The following is a 20,480-nucleotide window of genomic DNA, read 5'->3' on the forward strand; positions in this document are numbered from 1 at the left end:
CTTTCATTCTAGATGACTTTTCCAAACTTCATATCTGTGAATGCATATTATTTTCTGTGATTGCATGACTGTGCAAGAGTAAAAGAGAAGTATAAAGCACAGGCTATCAAACTGTTTAAAAGAAAATACTGGTCTGAATTATTCAATGTGTACAACCGGCATAAATCTTTGAAGTAATGGTAATGTTTCCTGACAGAACAAGGTGGAATCTATGTTCCTAATTGTGACACAGCACCTTGAAAAACATCGCTAGGTTCACAAAGATGAGGCTTTCCGTACAATTTGCCTTTTTAAAAGCTCTCCAACCTAACTCCAAGATACCGCGCTGGCCTACGGAAGCTGAGACCGAGCCCCAGCTGCGGGACCGGAAAACTTGCTGCCGGAACGTTTGTGCTGTAGTGCCTTGCTTCCGGCCGGTGCTCATTCTCAAAGGACCGTCCCAGGCAAGTGCCTGTTGGTAGGAACTTGCTTGGCCACAGGTCTGACGGGGCTTGGAGGTGGTTGTGGCTGTTGGCTGTGTCTGAAGCAGGTGTCCGGGAGAGTCCCCAGGAAAGAAGGCGCCATGGACGATCAGGGCTGCCCCCGGTGTAAGACCACCAAATACCGGAACCCCTCGTTGAAGCTGATGGTGAATGTGTGCGGACACACTCTGTGAGTTGAGGGGCAGTGGGTTCTATGCTGGTGAGACGCACTGGGTGGGAGCTCTCGAGAGAGACGGGCGATGCTTGACCTCGGTTCACCCTAAAGGGCGTCATTAGTTTCGACACTGGGAAGGAAAGTGGGAAAAGGGAACGCTGTTTCTATAAACAAACTGTATCCATTGGCCCTGAGTCTCTCTGGCCTGCTTTGGACTACTAGTTCCCTGATGCGGTAACCAGCAGTTTGTCAGGTTTACCTCTCCGTAGACAATGAAAATCTCTACTGTATTTCCAAGACTATGTGGTCAACAGGGGTCCAGACATATCGCTGGTTAAAAGCATGGGGGATCGGAGTGTTTAATTTCACGCAAAATGTTTTTATTAGAACGAAGGTGCTATGAAAATTACTGTGGTTATATACCGCTGCTATTTATTGTGTGAGTTAATTTGAAACCTCGTCGGTATGCCCACTTGTCCTGTTGGAGTTTGGTTATATTTTTTTCACTAAAAGAGAAAATTCAGATTTTGGGTAGTTAATTTTGGAGGTATAATAATGGCTGGCATTTACTGAGTACACATTATGTGCCAGGCACTGTTCTAAACGCTTTATCGTGAATTATTTCATTCCCACAACAGCCCCATGAAATAGGTATTAGTAACACTCTCATTTCACAGGGAAGGAAACAAGAGACTGTTCCAGGTCCCTTATCTAGTGGGCCCTGCTAGAATTGGAACACAGAATGTCTGACTCTAGAAGGCCCATTTTTTGGTGGTTGGAGAAGGAAGGAGGTTGAGTTTGTGTATTTTGAAGAAGTGCAGGAACTGGTCAGAGTTTTTCTTGCCACATTTTTATTGTCAAATGTGATTCAGTAAAGGTGGTTCTGTAAAGCATTTTGGGATGTAAGGTGCTATATCATGGGGAGTATATATTATATTCTTTGAGGTTTCTCAGAGATAAAAATGATGGATAATCTACAGTGTGTCAGACATAAATTACATGGTTAATTGTAGCTATACAACTACATATATAGGGATTTAGTAACTTACTTAAATGGTCTCTTTTTCTGGTAGAAATAGAAAGACTTGCACAATAATGATTATCTTTAAATGAATTCAAGAGACTATAAAATGTGAAAATATAGCTTTAATTATAATGACCCTATTATAATTTTCTTAATGTGAACTCATTATCATGTTCTCTGATGGAAATGGGATTTTATATATATATATATATTTAAATAATGTATGTCTTGGATATCTTTTCTAAATCAGTATTTGTATGTCTTCCTCTTTAACAGTTGAATGGCAGTCCACTGTTCAGTTATACTGTAATTGATTTAACCAAAAAATTTAAATAAATATTTGGATTTTCAGGTTTTCACTAGTCTTATCTATTTATCTCCTTGAGCACTTATGCAAGTATATTTAAGATATAACAGGCAAACCACAAGTAAATGCCTAGTAGTAGAATTGTATGTGACTTAAACTTCGGTAAACATCGCCCAAATGTTCTCACAAAAGATTGTGTTGATTGTGATCCCAAAAGCTATGTATGGGAATTCCTGTTGCCACACATTTGCTGATACTGGGCATTATTATTTTTTAATCTTGCTCTTCTGGTAGATAATAACACATTACAGATTTTGATGTGAATACTTTTGATTTGTTAGAATATTGAATTTGTGCAGAATGTATTTCATGGAATTGAACTTGGGCATTTTTATGATACAGTTGTTAGACTGAAAGGAGTGGTATTATTATTTTGCATTACTAATTATATTAGTTATCTAATGCTGTGTCGAATTACCTCAAAACTTAGTACCTTACAACAATAAATGTATAGTTTCTGAGGATCAGGAATCTGAGAGTGGCTCAGCTGAATGATTCTGGCTCAGCGTCTTTCATGAGGTTTGCTCAAGCTGTTGTCTGAGACAGGAATATCTGTCTCCAAGGTCACTCATGTGGCTCTTGGCTTCAGTTCCTCCCTATGGACCCTCCATAGGGCTACACATAACATGGTGTTTCCCAGATTTAGTGATGAGAGAGGACCAGAAGCTGCAGAGCCTTTTATCATTTAATCACAAAACTCATATTATCATTGCTTCTGCTATATTTTATTTGTTAGCATGAAACAACCCTGTTAGAAGGTGAGAAAGTATTCACAAGAGTGTGGAATACCATGAGGCAGGGATTACTGGGCCACATGATTTTATTTTATTTTTTGTGTCCTCAAGTAGCAAAGGTGCTTTAGGATGCAGGTGATAAAGTGAGTAGAAGTTGTGCTTCACAAAGCTTCTGGAAGAACAGGATTATGCAAAGATTAAGTAGGAGTACTATTTATGGGAGAAATGCAGATCAGAAAGGAGAAAAGAGGTAAAACTTTATGGATCAAACCATTTAATTGAGGAGATTTGGGGGAGGGTCAAAGGCTGGCAGGACAATTAGATCTGATGTCCTCGTCTGGCTGGGATCTCTCTAACTTCACACTTGCTGAGAGTAATAATTTAATTTTTTTCCCAACATTTCTTGGCAACACTTGTCTTGAAAAACTTTGCCTATATTTGATTTTACTAAATCTCCTTTTTTTCATTTTAAACGTACATAAGACACAAAGTAGTAAAGTAAACAAAAACACACCCTGATATATAAAAGTAAATATTTTGCCACATTTACTTAAGGTCTCTCTTTTTATCTTTTTTTCTCTGTCCCCCTCTCTGTCTTATTTACTGATGTTGCTGGGTAGTTTTGAAGAGTTACCAGTCTGAATTTGATGATTGCATCCCTGTTGTATTAATTTGTTCTTCTGTATCTTCTCTAAATTGTTAGTTATTTTTAGAAATTTATCAGATTAAAGTTCAATTTACTTACTGTTGGAAAGAATAATTGATCAGTAGTATTAATTAATTTGTTTAATATGCTGGGCTTATCCAGTACCTTTTTTGCAAATTAGGAAACAATGCCTCTTCTGGGCAGAAAAATTAGAAAAAGGCACTCATTTTGGGTAGAAGAATTAGAAAAAGGGGAGTTTTTACATATGTTGTTGCTAATTTCTAACTTGATTCTGTTGTAGTAAGAGAACACACTTTGCTAAATTTCAGTCTTTTGAAATTTTCTGAAAATTTATTTATGGTCCAGCATATGGTCTGCCTTGGTGAGCAATCAACGTATATCTGAAAAGAATGTGTATTCTGTGGCTGTTAGGTGTAGTGTATGTCACTTAGGTCAACTTGATTGATAGTGTTACTTAGATCTTCTGTATCCTTACTAATTTATTTTATCTATTCATTTTTGTCAGTTACTCCAGCTAGATTGTGGATTTGCCTATTCCTTCTTTTAGGTCTGTCATGCTTCATATATTTTGAAACTGTCTTATTAGGTACAGAGATATTTAGAACTGCTATGCCTTCCTGATGAATTTATACTTTTGTCGTGAAATGTTCCTTTTTGTTTTTTGTAATACTCTTTGTCCTGAAGTTTTTGTCTGATATTATGTCATCTCTTATGCTTACTGTTTGATGGTATACCTTTCTCTTTTCTTTTGCTTTCAACCAATGTGTGTCTTATATCTTGTAGACAGTACATAGTTGGTCTTGCTTTTTAATGTGGTCCAACATCTCTGCCTTTTATTGATGTGTTAGCCCCTTTATTTTTAATGTAATTTTTGATATCATTGGGTTTAAGTCTATTTGTTTTCCATTTGTCCCTTTTTTTGTTGTTCTTGTTCCTTTCTTGCCTTATTTTGGATTGATTGGATATTTTTAAGTATTGGCCTATTAGAAATAGCTCTTTATTGTATTATTATTATTATTATTATTATTATTATTATTATTATTATTATTATTATTATTTTAGTGATTTCTCCAAGTATAACAAAGTGTATCTTTATCAAAGTATATTTAGAGTCAACATCTGACACTCTCTGTTTTTTGCTTTCCATTTTAATACCCCATAAATGTGAATAATGTAATTCCATTTATATACTCCTCTCATTCTTTATGCTGATGATGTCATCCCTTTTACTTCTATATATAACTCAGTATTGTTACTTTTACTTCAAACAGTCAGTTGTCTTTAAGGAAATGTAGAGAATAAAAAATAGTCTTTTTAATAAACAACTTTATTGGGCTATAATTCATATACCATAAAATTCTCTCATTTAAAGTGTAGACTCAGTTACTTTTAGTATATTCTTAGAGATATGCATTTATCACCACAATTAATTCTAGAACATTTTTGTTATTCCACAAAGAAACCCCTTACTATTTAGCCATTACCCTCCAACCATGCTCTCTCCCCCACCTCCTATCCTAGGCAACCACTAATTGCCTTTCTGTCCCTATGTATTGTCTATTCTGGACATTTCATATAAATGAAATCAAATAATATATGGTCCTCTGTGATTGGTTTTTACTTAGTATAATGTTTTCAAGGTTCATCCATGATGTAGCATGTATCAAGACTTTATTTCTTTTTGCTACTGAATACTATTCCATTGTATGGATATACCACATTTTGTTTATCCATTCATTAGTTGATGGACATTTGGGTTGTTTCTGCTTTTTGACTATTATGCATAATACTGCTATGACATTCACGTGCAATTTTTTGTATGACAAATGATTTTGTTTTTCTCGGGTATGTACTTTGGAGTATAACTGTTGGATCATATAACTCTGTTTATTCATTTTAGGAGTTGTAAGACTTCCAAAGTGACTATACAATCTTACATTCCTACCAGCAGTGTATGAGGGCTCCAGTTTCTCTACATCTTTTGCCAACACTTGTTATAATTTGTCTTTTTGATTACAACCATCCTAATGGATGTAAAGCAGTGAAATGTATGTTCACCTACTTATTTACCTTCTTTAGTGTCTTTCTTCCTTCTTTTGGATCTGATGTTACAGTTGTATTGATTTTTTTTTCCGTCTGAAGAACATTCTGTATTTCTTGTAGTACAGATCTGTTGATGAAGAATTCTCCCAAATTTTGTTTTTGTGAGTGTTTATGTTTCACCCTACTGTTTGAAGGATATTTTTGCTTATATGAAATTTTGGGTTGTCATTTCACCCCTTGAAAGATATTCCAATGTTTTCTGATCTCCATTGTTTGTGGTAATAAGTTAGCTGTTACTCATCCTTGGTCCTTTTAATGTAAACATCTTTTGGGGCTGCTTTCAAGATTTTCTCTTTATCTTTGTTTTCTAGCAGTTTGCATGTAAGTCTAGGTGTGCTTTTCTTTGTGTTCATCCTAGTTAAGGTTTGCTGATTTTGGAACTCTAAGTCAATGTTTTTCATCTTATTTGGAAAATTTCAGTGATTCTTTCTGCACTATTTTCACTCTGTTCTCATTTTGGAACTCTGATTACATGTATGTTGGACTCTTTGATATTGTTCTTTAAGTTGCTGAGGTACTATTCATTTTTGTTCAACATTTTTCTCTGTTTTTCAGATTAGATGCTTTTCATTAATCTATATTCAAGTTACTGACTCCCATCTGCCATTTCCAATCTTCTGTTAAACCTATTCAGTAGATTTTTTCATTTATTATACTTTTGTTCTAGAGTTTTCATCTTGTTCTTTTCTATTGTTTTTATTTCTCATTAGATTTCTTATCTGTATGATCATTAAGATCATATTTTCCTTTACTTTGTTGAATGTATTTTTCCTTTAATTCTTAGAACATATTTTGCGTTAGTTCTTTAAAACTATTTAAAATAGCTGATGTTAAAGTCAGTCAGCTAGATCCAACATCTTTGCTGTTTCAGGGTTTGTTTCTGACTACTCCTTTTTTTAAACTATGGGTCACATTTTTCTTTCTTTTTTCACTTTTAGTATTTTTTTCAATTGTATACTGGATCATGTAAATGGTACTAGAAAGTGCAAATTCTATCTTTCTGTGAAGAGTGCTGTTTTTTAAAATTCTTATAAGTAGTTCAATTCTGACTGATTATCTTAAACTTTGTAGGCTTGGTTTTAATCTTTGCTAGGATAGGTCTGTGGAGAGCCCATTGTGTTTCCTTACTTCACTACAACTCAGTCTCCAAACTTTTAATTCCTTGCAGAACTTGTTGGGGCTTGATTTTAGGCTTTGTTAGGGTGAGTCTACAATAAGTCTTATTCTATGATGTGGTCCTTACTCTTAGTTGAGGCCTTTTTTTGTATCTCAGCTGGATGTCTGAGGTAATAAGGGTAATAATGTGGTTTCCCTACTCTGGGTGGGAACTCTGAGTATACCTAGTACTCCTTAACTACCCTCTGTTCCTCTCTCAGCCATTCTCTTTTAAGCCTTGTTTGGTTTTGCCCTGCATATGTGGAGTCTGTTCCTTGGCCGGGGACTTATGGGGGTTCCCTGCACAGACTTCTGGGCTCTCTGCCATACAGATTTCAACCACATCAGCTGCACTCAACTCTGATCTCTGCCTATTCAGCTTAGCACAACCACTGTGCCCTTCTTAAACCCTTGCTTGCTGGGCTGTGGTCATGGTAGTTGTCCCCAGGTAGAAAGATGAGGCAATTGTAGGGCTCACCTTGTGAATTTCCCATCTCTAGGGGATTATAATCTTTGTGTTGCCCATTGTCTAATGCCTGTAAACACTTGTTTTATACATTTTGTTTGTTTTATGGTTGCTCACTGTGGGAATGCTAGTCTGACATCAGCTATTCCATCATGTTTGTTAGGAAAAGCTGGCCTTACTATTGTTGAGGCACTTACTTCTGTGTACATGTTTGTTTTCTATACATCAAAATTGGCAGTTGCTTGTATGGTCATCTAACATTTCTATCCTTTTGTAGTTTCTGATTTTTTTCTTTTTACTACCTCAGCTTTTTCCCTAAAGCTTTTCTAAACATTCTTTTATTCTTCTTTTTTCAAATGGAGTGAGCATTTTGAAGTTGATTAGGATATAATGTTGCAGAATAGCACTGGAGAATTAATATCTCATATCTGTGGATGGTAATAACAATGAAGATCTCAAAACCATACTCGTGAAGGGGAGATGGTTTTTGCTTTCACAGCATATATGAGTTGATGTCTCATGTATTTTAATAATCCAAATCCATTGAGTAATAGAAAGAACACTGAATCACGAGTTAGAAAATCTAGATTGTAGTTCTGCCACAAACTGGCCAGTTTTAGACCATTCATTTAACTTTGTTAGTTTATTTAGAACAGATAATTTTTAGCTCCCTTCAGTTTCTTAAAATCTGTGTAATTTAGTTAAATTTAGTTAAATCATTGTAGTCAGTAATTGTACTCTTTTTCTTTGACCTTATGCCATTAATAAAACTGTTTCATAAGATATTAACATTTTAGTTATTTTTATTACCTGTGACTTTTCCTTTCCAATATGGGAGAGAGCTGATCACTCTGTTTACAAAATATGTATACATAGATATGGATTGGCTATTTTATGGCTGTGTTTTTTGGTTTAACTAAAAATGACTGTTAGTACATAAATGACTGTTAGTACATTTTTGTCTTTAAGATGCTGTGTGTGCATTTCAGTTCCTTCTCTTATTGAATGTAACTAAATGTCATAGGTCTTTAAAACTGTGGTTACTAAATATTTAGTAATTATGTTATTTGTAAGGTTTCTTTTGTATGTGTAAGTATAGCCCTATCCCCTTATGACTCTTCTTCTCTAGTTCTTTTCTTTTATACTGGGAATTCTTTTTTAAGATTAATTTAGCTGCTGAAAATATATATATATATATATATATACACACATATGTATATATATGAATTATATGTATATATCCATCTTTCCTTTGAAGTTATATTGTCAAATTTGTGTTCTAAGATTCAAACAGGTAATATGAAGCTGTTTATTAGGTGTTCAGACTTAATTGTTAAAACACAAATTAGTTTATTCTGCAAGAATCTGAGGCAATAGCACATTAGTTTCCTTAGGGATATAAGTATGAATAGAGATAGTTTATTTTCTCATTGCATTTTTTCTGCTGTGGGCATAAAACATTATGTCTAACAAATATGTAGTTTGCCTGATTTTGAATCCTAGGTTTGCTACTTATTCTTAGCTGTGTGATTTAGGGAAAACTAGTTTTTTTCTTTCAGCCTTTGTTTTCTCATCTGTATAGTGTGTTTACAGTAGCATATACCTCGTAGGATTATAGTGAAGATTAAATGAGGCACAGTTCAAGTAAGTTTAAGAATTCAGGTAAATTTAAGAGTAAACTTATTCTGTAGTCAACTGTAAAGAGTTACTTTGAGTATTCTAAATGCAGAAAAATACAGTTTTTAGGTTAAGTTTCAGGAATCTTTTGGCAATTTATTTCCTGTTTACTTAGCAACTAGTCCCTGAGATAGTAAATGGAATGAGAATGAACTGAATGAAAATTCAACCTACTTATTTTAATGATTTTCCTCAAGTTTCAAATATGTTAAGCTTTTTTTTAAAAATAAGAAGTAAGACAACTGCAATTTATTAGTTGTTAGTGTTTACTAATATATATGTTTGCACTCTTCCTCATATACTCAGTAAATTTAGGCCACAGATTCCTAAACTTGCCTCATCCTAGGAATATCTTGGGTGCTTATTTAAAATATAAATTTCTAGGCTTTACCATAGATCTTTGGGGGAGGGACCTTGCAATTTATGCTGGCTGTCTAGGGGAGTCTTATGTTCAAGCAATTTTGAAAGACACTTCTGAGTATACAACAGTGAATGTGGGAGACATGATTACTGCTAACCCCATTAGTTTTATAGTGTTTTAGGTCTGCTTTTGAGTCATTAAGAGGAAATTAGTTTTTCTCTCTTCTTTATAAGGAAGAAAAGGCGAGTTTAGAGTTACAAAAATATTCTTTGTAATTAAGATGTGAAAATACTCTTTATGCTATTTGTTAAACATACTATTTGTTTAAAAAATACTGTTAAAGAAACAGAAACCTGAAATCCTGAAACCTTATTGTAACCATTCTGCTGATTTAGGAAAAGGGCCTTTGGGGAAGCAAACAATTTTGGTGGGTATATCTTAAACTTAACGCATTTTTGCAAGATTAACATCAAGGGATAAAAATGTTTAGGTGGCTCCAAATGCTTAAGTATTTTTGTGGAGCAGTCACTGAAGAGGAAAGATTAAAATATTAGCCCCTTTAGGAAAGCAGAATGCGATGTCTGATTTGGCTGTCAGGCTGAGATTGGAAGCCTGTGCAAAAAAAATGCTACAAAGTGCTATTTGTTTTGTCAAAAGGGTTGAGAGGAGGTTGGCAGATATGATTAATGTAAACTTGGAAGCTTAGCAATCATCTTTTTAGTTCTGTTCTACAACTGTTCCCCTTTTTTTAACAGATGGGGAAATTGAAGCCTAAGAAAGGTTGTATGGTTGCATTACTCACCTGGCCAGCTCTATTTTCTTCTCTCTGTGTAAACCCCAATTAGAAATTATTCAAATAAATTTTGATCACATTTGCTAAGTAAAATTATTATTAATGTAATATAACTAGATTGTAACTCAAGCCCATTTTATGTGAAAAATGAAAATACTGCAGTATTATCAAAATCAATTTGATATGCTTAGAATGCTCTTTATATTTTAGTTTCCAGGATGCTAGCTTAAAATAAAAAAATACTTTAAATATTCAATAATGATTTTTCTGTCAGTTTTTACTTTACCATGTCTTTGTTTTTGATAATACATAAACAATGTCACAGTGTTTGCTCTTTGAGGCATAATCATATGCAAATTAGAAATCCTAAATTTATTATTTATGTCATGAAATGATTTGGAAGATAACTTTTTTTTTTTATCAGAAACAAACTTTATTCCCTCTTTTTCTATTATCATTTAGTTTTTTTGGAGAGCAAAAGATCTCAATATCTCTGAAAAATCTGTAATTATGTTATATGCAAGTGTCTAGAAAGATTATATGAAACACCATGTAAGGATAATTTATTTTGTAGTATTTTTATTTTACATATTTCACTTTTGACATTGTGTGTCAAAAATGTATATTATATACATGCAGAAACATATATGTATTCCCTACAAAAAGACAAGAAAATGTAAAATTTAATGGACTTCATTAGAAATGTTTTGCAATTGTAGGTTTCCTTTCATTTGTTAAGTTAGAATATGTGAAAACTAGAATTTTGAGATGAAGAAAAATGATTGTATACCTCACTCATGTTTTTTAGAAAACAAATATGATAGTGGCTGTATCATTGAAAATTAATGAGGGCTCCATCAATATGGTGCAGTGCCTCTGCATCATTGATTTATTTATATTTAATGAGCCTGCTATTCTAATTTCAGGTAACTGAAGCAAACTGCATCTAGCACTAACTCTGATTTACTTACAAACAATTCATTCCATTAAAATATAAATGTCTTAATATCTACCAATGTTAAGTATAATTTCTTCATAAATAATTCTACAGTGTTTACTTTCTGGGTATGACTAACCTGTCTACTGTTTCAGATAATGTTACTGGAACATGTTCTTTTATTTGATCTTATTTCTTGCTATTGATCTGTGTAGTTGGAGTAGAAAACATGGGAGAAAAAAACTTTTAGAAAGTAATAGGATTGTGAAGCATGACATGGCAGATGTTATATTTTTGAGATCTGTTGATGCATATATGAGAACCATTTAAGGGTATATTTCTATATTGTTTGGCATTAGGAATATGGCTTAATATTTACATTTACTTTAGTTTTAGTTTAACATGCTTTTGTTTTAAGATGTCTATTTTGTTAGTTTTATTGAAAAGATAGTATTAAAACATTTTTTGACAAAAGATTATATATAATACTTTTATAAGGCACATATTTTAATTTTTAACCTTCTGATTAAGTGTGCCCACATACACAAATGAACAATTATAGAAATCAATTTATAATGTGCAGTTTTTATAGAACAGAAATTTGCTCAACTACCTTTATTTTCTAAAAATGCTAATATCGCCAGTCAAATGAATATGTAATTGATATCTTAAAATTTAATAAAATAGTGTCAGCACAAAGAAATTCCTTATCCATTTTTGCAGTATGCCCAATCAACTGATGGCAAAGAGAGTGAGTTTCTTTATAAGTTGAGGTTGATAAGCAGAATTTTAAAGATAAAAATCCTTACTCTTAAGATAGTTTAAATGTATTTCTAAGACCTAAAATGTGATATGTTGCAATAGATGTTTCTTTCTGCATTATTCAGATTGTGAATGTCTTATTTCTCATAATTGTATCTGGTGCATTTATTAATATTTAATTCCTTTTGGAGGTTAATTGCAAAAAGCAGTCTATGTAATGTGCTACAACTAAATGTGAAAGCATAACAATTTATAGTAGGAATGGTGTCAATAATAATAAATTGCCATAGCTAGTGTAAGTTTAGTGCTTGTAATTCCCCCTTGGGAAATACATTATTTGTGTCTCCTTTTTATGAATTTTGGGTTTATATTATTTGAAATTAGAATAGAAACTAACATTTTTATGTTATATGTAGAAGTTAGAATGTAGCAAACTAGAGATCATTGAAAATATATGGTCAGAGTGGATTGATTAATAAAATACCACTCTGACAATTATATACGTATGTAGATACCAAGATTTTTTTTTTTCCTACCAAAAGATAGAACCAGTAATCAAACCTATGCTTTTCAGTTATATTCTTTTTACCAACACTGTGTTCCCAATTGTTGTATTCATTTATGGATTTTTGGCTTCTAGATTATCCTTACAGAGAGACATTTTGGTGCAGTGTTAAAAGCTTCAACTTTGGAATCAAAGAAACTTGAGTTAAATCCTCATGCTACCACTTACTAGTTATGTGACCTTCAGCAAAGACTTTTTGACCCCCAGATTCCTAAATCTCTAAAATGGTGATAAAAATAATACTGCCTACTGTATAGGTTTGTTGTGAAGGTTAAATAAGTGTCAGTTTGTACAAAGTGCTTGGCATATTATGCTTGGCATGTAGCAGCTAATATTTATTGGGCACTTACTATTAAGAGTGGTGGTGTCAATCTTAACTGTTATGTAGTGTTTCTTTGTGGAAAACTGTAAATATTTGCAATAATAGAGAATTTTAAGTGTGCTAAGTGTACTTGTCAACCAGATGTAATCACAGCCAGCAATTTCTATGCATATGCATTTAAAAAAATTAAACACAAATGGGATTGTGCTACATAAGTGTGTCTGCAACTTCATTCACTCATTTATCAGAGTATCTTGGATAGCTTCTCATGTTTGAGCATGTAGATGTATGTTATTCTTTTTTTATGGTTGCAGAATATTCCATTTTTGAAATATATTAACTTATTTAATGTGTCATATATTAATGGAAGTTTTGGTTGTTTCTAGATATTTAGTATTGTAATTTTTCATTACATATCCTTGTCTTTGTGTGTATGCAAGTGTATCTATAGGATAAATTGTTAACAGCAGAATGTGCATTTAAAATTTTATTAGGTATTACCAATTTTTATTCTGTTTTGCTTTTTTTCAACCTTATAAGGTAGAATTGACATCTATTAAACTGCACATATTTAAATTTTACAGTTTAATTAGTTTGGACATAATTATGCACCCATGAAACCATCACCAAAAATTAAGATAACAAATACTTCTATTAACCCCCCAGATTTCCTTATACAATTTGTAATCCTTTCTTCCCTCTACTCTCATCCTCAGGCAACAATTTGATTTGCTTTTTCTTATCATAGAGTTGTTTGCTTTTACTGTAATTTCATGTAGAATCATATAGTCTGTATTCTTTTTTTTTTTGTCCTTCTTTCAATCAGCTTAATTATTTTGAAATTCACCCATGTTGTTTTATCAGTGATTTGTTCCTCTTTATAACTGAGTAGTAGTCTATTGTATAGATGTACTAATTTATTTATCTATTCACCAGTTAATGGACCCTTGACTTGTTTCCAGTTGTTAGTATTACAAAAGAGCTGCTATGAATGTTCATGTGAGGTCTTTGTGTAAACATATGTTTTTGTTTCTTGTACAATACCTAAGAGTGGCATGGCTGGGTTGTATGGTAGTCTTATGTTTAACTTTTTAAATTTTATAGTTTTAGATTTTACATGTAAATCTGTGATCCATTTGGAGTTAATTTTTGTGTATGGTGTGAGGTAAGAGTGGTTCCCCCACAACCCCTCAAGGACATCTTGTTGATCTAGCACCATTTGTTGAAATGCCTTTCATTTTTTCATTGGGTTGCCTTAACGTTTTTGCCAAAAATCAACTGACTAAAAAAATATGGATCTGCTTCTGAACTCTGTATCCTCTTCCATTATACATATCTGTGCCAGTGCAAACTGTTTTAATTACTCCAACTTTGTGATAAATCTTGAAATCAGGTAGTATAAGTTCTCCATCTTTGTTTTTTATTTTAAAAATTGCTGTGGTTATTCTAGGTCATTTGCATTTCTGTGTAACATTTAGAATCAGTTTGTCAACTTTTGTAAAAATGCCTGCTGAAATATTGATTGGGATTGCTTTGAATTTGGGGAAAATTGCCGTCTTGACAATACTGAGTATTCTAGTCAATGAACATGATTTATCTTTTCATTTATTTAAGTCTTTAATTTTGCTCAGCAGTGCTTTGTAGTTTTCAGTATAGACATCTTGGACAACTTTTATTGTATTTGTTTCTAGCTAATTTGTATTTTTTTGGTTTTACTATATATATAGTGTTTAAAATTTTTTTTCACTTTCCAATTGTTTGCTACTAGTATACAAGAATACAGTTGACTCTTGTATATTAACTTTGTATCCTGCAATTTTGATAAATTCATTTATTTTAGTAGTAAATTTGTAGATTCCCTGGGATTTTCTATGTAAACAATCATATTATCTGTAAATAGAGCTATTTTACTTCTTTCATTCCAGTCTTTATTTACTCATTTATTTAGCTGGAACCTCTACAGTAATTCTGAATAGAAGTTGAAAATGGGCATTTTTTTGCCTTGTTCTTGGTCTTGAGAGGATGAAATTCAGTCTTTCATCATTAAATATGATCCCCTTTTCCAGTCTGAGGAAGTTCCTTACTATTCTTAGTTTGCTGAGAGGGTTTTTTTTTCCCTTCTAAAATCATGAATTGGTTTTGAATAGTGTCAACACCTTTTCTTAATCTATTTGAAATAACCATGTGGTTTTTCTCCTTTATTCTGATAATATGGTGAATTAAATCAACATTGTGTTTTTTGGCCTTAACCCTAACATATCATGATGTTTTATTATCTTCATATGCTGTTAGATTTGGTTTACTAGTACTTTGCTAAGGATTGTTACTTGGATATCCTGTAATTTTTTTTTTGTAATGACTTTGTTAGGTTTTAATATTAGAATTAGTCTGACCTCATAAAACCAATTGTGCTGTGTATTAGCTATCTATTTCTTTGTAACAAATTATTTCAAAATTTAGTAACTAAAAAGCACAAATATTATCTCATTGTTTCTGTGAGAAAGGAATTCACTGGTGGCTTAGCTGGGAGATTCTGGCTCAAGATCTTTCATAGGGCTACAATCAAGGTATAGGCTGGCGCTGTAGTCATCTTCAGGCTCTACAGGGGGAAGGATCAGCTTCTAAACTTACTTGCATGAGCTATAAGTTATCAGAAGGCTCAACTGGGGCTGGAGTATACACTTCTAAGCTCACTCCTGTGGCTTTTGTGGGGAGTCCTCAGTTCTTTAGTGTTTGCTGGCTACAGGCCTCAGTTCTTTGTTACAGGGGTCTTTCCTCAGAGTTTATTTATTGTCATAACAACATGGTAACTTTTTTTACCTAGACTAAAACTAGCTATGGAAGTCTGGCATTTTCCCTTGAGTGAAACTAGCTCTCCTTGTGAACTAGCTTTGGAAGTTTGACACTTCCATTTCTGCCACATTCTGTTTGTTAGAGTCTTAAGTACAGCCCACATTCAGCGGGGAGGGGAATTACGCTTTTGATGAGAGAGATATTGAAGAATTTGTGGACATATATAAAACCACATAAACCATATATCTATATGTTTATCATTGTTATAGCCCAAATCTAAGAGGGCTCCCAATGATCCTTGCCTCCTGATATTCATGCCTTTGTGTAATTTCTTCCCAAATTGTATCCGAGTTGCTTGTGTGACCAATAGAATATGAAGTGATGGCTTGTCACTTCCAAGGCTAGCTAGCTCATAAAAAATTGCGACTTTCTCATGGACCACTTCTGTGTCGTAAGCAGCCATGTGGAAAGGCCCAGGTGGTGAGAAACTGAAGCCTCCAGACAATTGCCATGTGAGTGAGCCATCTTACAAGTGAATTCTCTAGCCCTAGTCATGTCTTCAGATGACTGGTTAACATCTTGGCAAATAAACTACTACTGGGTTCCTGGCACTCAGAAACTATACGAGATAATAAAACTTTATTGTTTTAAGCTGCTAAGTTTGGGAGTATTTTGTTATACAGTAACAAATAACTAATAAAGTAACTTCACCCTTGTTAAAACAGGATAACAAGATACATTGCCAAAACTCTTATTAGGGATTTTTTTTTTTATGATAATGGGGTAAGATTTCTAGGGGCCTATGTCAGATAAGCCACTGTCATTATGTAGAGAAGTGGTTCTTGTTCCAGGGCAAATAAACTACTTTGATTTAGAAGTAAACTCAGAGGAATCCAGTAGTATTGTTCATGAAAGCTTTGATAATAATTCAGTGCTTTTAGTTAGAACGTGTAAGTTTCCTATCATTGACTAAGGTCTTGATTAAATTTTATGATAATGCATGAAATAGCAATTTGAGGAGCTAATTCTTTATACAAATACTTTATTTTGTTTATAGTTTTTTAAATAAGTGATAATACAGTAGTGTTGAATCTTATGTGGAATTTAAATTCTGAAATTGTGTAAGGTAGAATTCATACATAGTAAAAGAATTACCCTTGATAAGATCAGAAATTGTTAACATGGATAAGTCAAACTTTTACTAAGTCCAGCACAGCTAGTTTTCCCATCAGCATAGGGACAAATCATTGTTTCTGCAGCTGAATATCAGATGAAATACTTGGCTCTTGTTTTGGCATTGTACTGAAGAGGCTTAACTTTACTTTTTTTTTTTCTTTTTCACTGTAAGTTACTGTAAGATATTAAATTTAGTTCCCTGTGCTATACAATATGACCTTTCTCTAAAATTATCTATTTTATGTATAGTAATTAGTATCTGCAAATCCCAAACTCCCAATTTATCCCTCTTCCCCCTCTTCCCCCTGGTAACCATAAGTTTGTTTTCTATGTTTGTGAGTCTGTGTCTGCTTTGTAAGTTCATTTGTGTCTTTTTTTTTTTTAGATTCCGTATATATGTGATATCATATGGTATTTGTCTTTCTCTTTCTGGCTTACTTCAAGTAGTATAATAATCTCTAGGTCTATCCATTCCCTCCCAGTGTAGGAGAGTTCTGAAAAGGCTTAACTTTAAGCACAGTTAGAGTCTAGTAAGATGTTCATCCTAGGAGCAATATTGGAACTGAGTGCAACTGAGGAAACAGCTGAGTGATATCTCCCATTTTATGATCGTTCTGGAGCATAAATATAGTAACTGAGAGGAAAGGCTAGTGATATAGGGTACCTTTTAAAAATATCTCTCTGTCTCTTTTTGCTGAACACATAAGTTAATTTGTGTAAGTAAATATGCATATAATGTAATACCATTGTATAGTAACAGACTGCTGGTGAAACACATACTTGTCCTTTTTGGAAATAGTAGACTTTATTTCATTGTGATACTTAGATTATTTGATAGACTGTTTAATGGAATATGATGTGAAAGTTTAAGTTTTGTTGATTTCCATATAGCACAGTGTGTTCATAATGAGGAACCTATATAATTAAGAAAAGTTTCAGTTATATTCAGCCAGCATGCAGCTGGCATCCACATTTGTGGCAGACATGTATTATAAGAGGAGTAACATAAGTTTAAAATAGAACTTCTGCATTTTGATATATGCTACAATTGTCTGGAAAACTTACTGCTGGATAATGTCTCATTATTCTTGGAACATGCCTCATTATACATGAAATTCTGAACTTATATAGCAGATAAATTAATAAGTGATTTTTTCCCATTACAAAAGAGGCTGAATTTTCAAAAGTGATCACCAAGGAATTTCTTTAAATAGTACATTATTACATTTTACAGTATCTTCTGGATTTAACAGTTAAGTTAGAGGATGGAAAAATCTTGATGTCAGTGGTAGGAACTTCTTCTAATTGGAAATCAGTTAAAATGAAAATAAAGCAAGTGTAAAGGTTTAGTGTTACTGGGAAGATACAATATGACTCACTAAAGTGTCACTGATGTACTCTTTGAGGCTACACACCTGCAGCCTAAAGCTATAGTTTTGAGGGACTTTAATTATTAATGCAAAAGTGTTTTATAAAATAGAGCTATGTCTGATACCATATAGTTTTCTTTTAAAATGTGTAAATGCCCTCACAAATTTTTGGACAAAATTTTTTGTACTCTTTTGTATTTGGAGGCAAATGTTTTAAGAAATATTATACAGTGTATCTTCAATTTAGTTTTGACTTATTTAAAACATTAGTATAACTATTTGATCTGGACTAGAACTTTTAAGACATCATCAGCTGTGTATTCCCAAGTTATTGGCTCTCAAATGTCACTAAGAGATCAGGCCGTTTCAGTATTAAGAAATCATAATGTGGCTTTCTGCGAATGTAGAATTTATTTGGATACGTAACAAAGAATTTTAAGAAGCTGAAAATTTCCTGTTTGAAACTAATGGTGTGGAAAGTAGTTTCTTTTGTTCTATGTGGAGGAATTGATGTTTAAAGGATGAAAATGCACACTGATCTGTCAATTTCTTATTTTAATTTAGCTCTTTCCTTAAGTTTTTGATTATTATTCCAAGTTACATCAATTTATAGACTGCATTCAAGCCACTAAGAAAATTTTATCTAAGTGCAGTTCTAAATTTCGCAATATTTTTGTGTATTTTTTTTTTTTTACTGTCTACACACACACACACACACGAGCGAATGTTTGACATTTTCTGGTGGTCAGTTGAGATATGGCATTGAAATGCATTAACACTATATTCTATTTTGAAAATATTTTTGATAGAATATTCCTAAGCATTTGAACCAAACAGAAGCCATGAATTTGGAGTTTTAGGGCAAGACTTTATTTCCTAGATTTTCACTCATGCTATTCTGAGATTATGTCAGAAAAATGTAGAAGACAAACTGCATTTTGATTTCATTTAATACTTTCCAGATTTTTACATCCTTGTTATCTGTCTTAGAATTTTTGGTGATGAGTCACAGAGGTTCTCTTTTTATTCTCAACCCTGGAATACATAGAGAAAAGATGAGAAACAGAGAAAATGAAGTAAGAGAAGCTGTTCATACATTCCCTGGGTTTTAGATTTTTTCCTCTTCTAGACAGTACTTTGAGTCTGGTGCTTACTTCAAACTTACTGTTCTTTTAGTACTTTCTAGGTACTAGGAATTGATGATTCAAAGTTGAATAAAAGGTAATCTTTGCTGTGAGGTCTCATAGTTAGGTATGGAAGATAGACAAATAAACAAAATGTTATAATTCAGTGCAGTAATTGTTATGATAAGAGTTATTGGAGCCATCTGAGGAGCATAATTCAGGTGGTGGGGTTTAGTAGGACCAACAAATACACTAGATGACCCAAGTCAGAAGTGTGGGAGTCATTCTTGGTTTATATTCTCTGGTTTTATTCAAGCATCACTGAGTCCTGCCCATAATGTCTCCTAAATAACTTCCAGATCACAGATTTTATAATCATTCTATGATTTAGGAAGGATTTTTTTTTTTTATTTACAAGAGCAATTATTTACTTTTTTTTTTTCTGTTCACGGAATATACTATCATGTGGATGTAGCTCTTCTAATTAGAATTTTAAAAATAATAGCAGAAAATTGAAGCTAGTTTGGATAGGGAGAAGATAAAAAACAAAAGAAACTGAAATGTGAAAGATTAAATAAGTTGCATACAACTTTTGTGCAATTGCTCAGTATATGTATTCCAAGTGGATAATATAGATTTACACCTTAATGAAATGATAGGGTCATACTAAGTTGAAATGTACACAAGTGGAATCATAGTACACTTTTACCTCGGTTTTACAATTAGTGGTAGATCTTGAGTATCAGCATATACCACTTTACCAACTCTTCAGCACTTAATATTTATTTGTATGGATGTTTTTCCTATCGGGGAAAATTTAAAAATATGAAATTTTGATGACTTTTTCTAAATTGTTTTTTTAAAAACAAAGTGCTCCAGTTAATTCCCTGCAATAGTGTATAAAAGTGCCTGTTTCTCTTTTCACTGTTGCAACACTGAGGCTTTCGTTAAGGCTATATTGGTTTTATTCCATTGTGATCACAGTTTCATATTTGTATTTAGCAACAGGTCTCCGATATGATTGTAAGAATACGGATGTAAGGTATTTTTAAATTGATGTTTGTGTTTTAAGCAAATAAACTGGTTAAAGTTTTAGTTTAAAATTATTTAACTTTCTGAGCAATAAAAGTCTGAAAGAACATTTAGAAATACAGTTGTATGAAATAGCTATTGTTTATAAGCACTTTATCTGCCTCTTATTTTTGTAAAAGAGTCATATTACAATTAGTATGAGATCTATTCTTTGGACAGCTGGAAAGCAGGATGAGGAAAATTCATTCTCCTCTTGTCCGGTAGAAGGTATATTGTGCCCTCTAGTACCAGACTTGGGGTTTTTTCAAAGGATAATGGATTCCACATAGGTGAGTCAGTCTTTTGTGTTCTTACCAGGTGCGTTACTGGTTTTCATGATGGAAGTCTAGGTACTCTCATTCAACATCAGCTTTAGC

General features: G+C 32.9%; 1 protein-coding gene across 1 annotated transcript in view; it reads left to right on the forward strand.

Moving 5' to 3' along the window:
- Positions 1 to 434: 434 nt before the first annotated feature.
- The window catches only part of MNAT1 (MNAT1 component of CDK activating kinase), a 167,864-nt gene continuing 147,818 nt past the window's right edge, over positions 435 to 20,480 (forward strand). Inside the window, exon 1 of the mRNA XM_010976679.3 lies at positions 435 to 651. Within this exon, the coding sequence (XP_010974981.1) occupies positions 563 to 651 (89 nt within the window). The 5' untranslated portion in view covers positions 435 to 562. The remainder of the gene's footprint in view (positions 652 to 20,480) is intronic.

Source organism: Camelus dromedarius, chromosome 5, assembly GCF_036321535.1.
Source record: "Camelus dromedarius isolate mCamDro1 chromosome 5, mCamDro1.pat, whole genome shotgun sequence".
In the NCBI taxonomy this organism is placed as follows: domain Eukaryota; kingdom Metazoa; phylum Chordata; class Mammalia; order Artiodactyla; family Camelidae; genus Camelus; species Camelus dromedarius.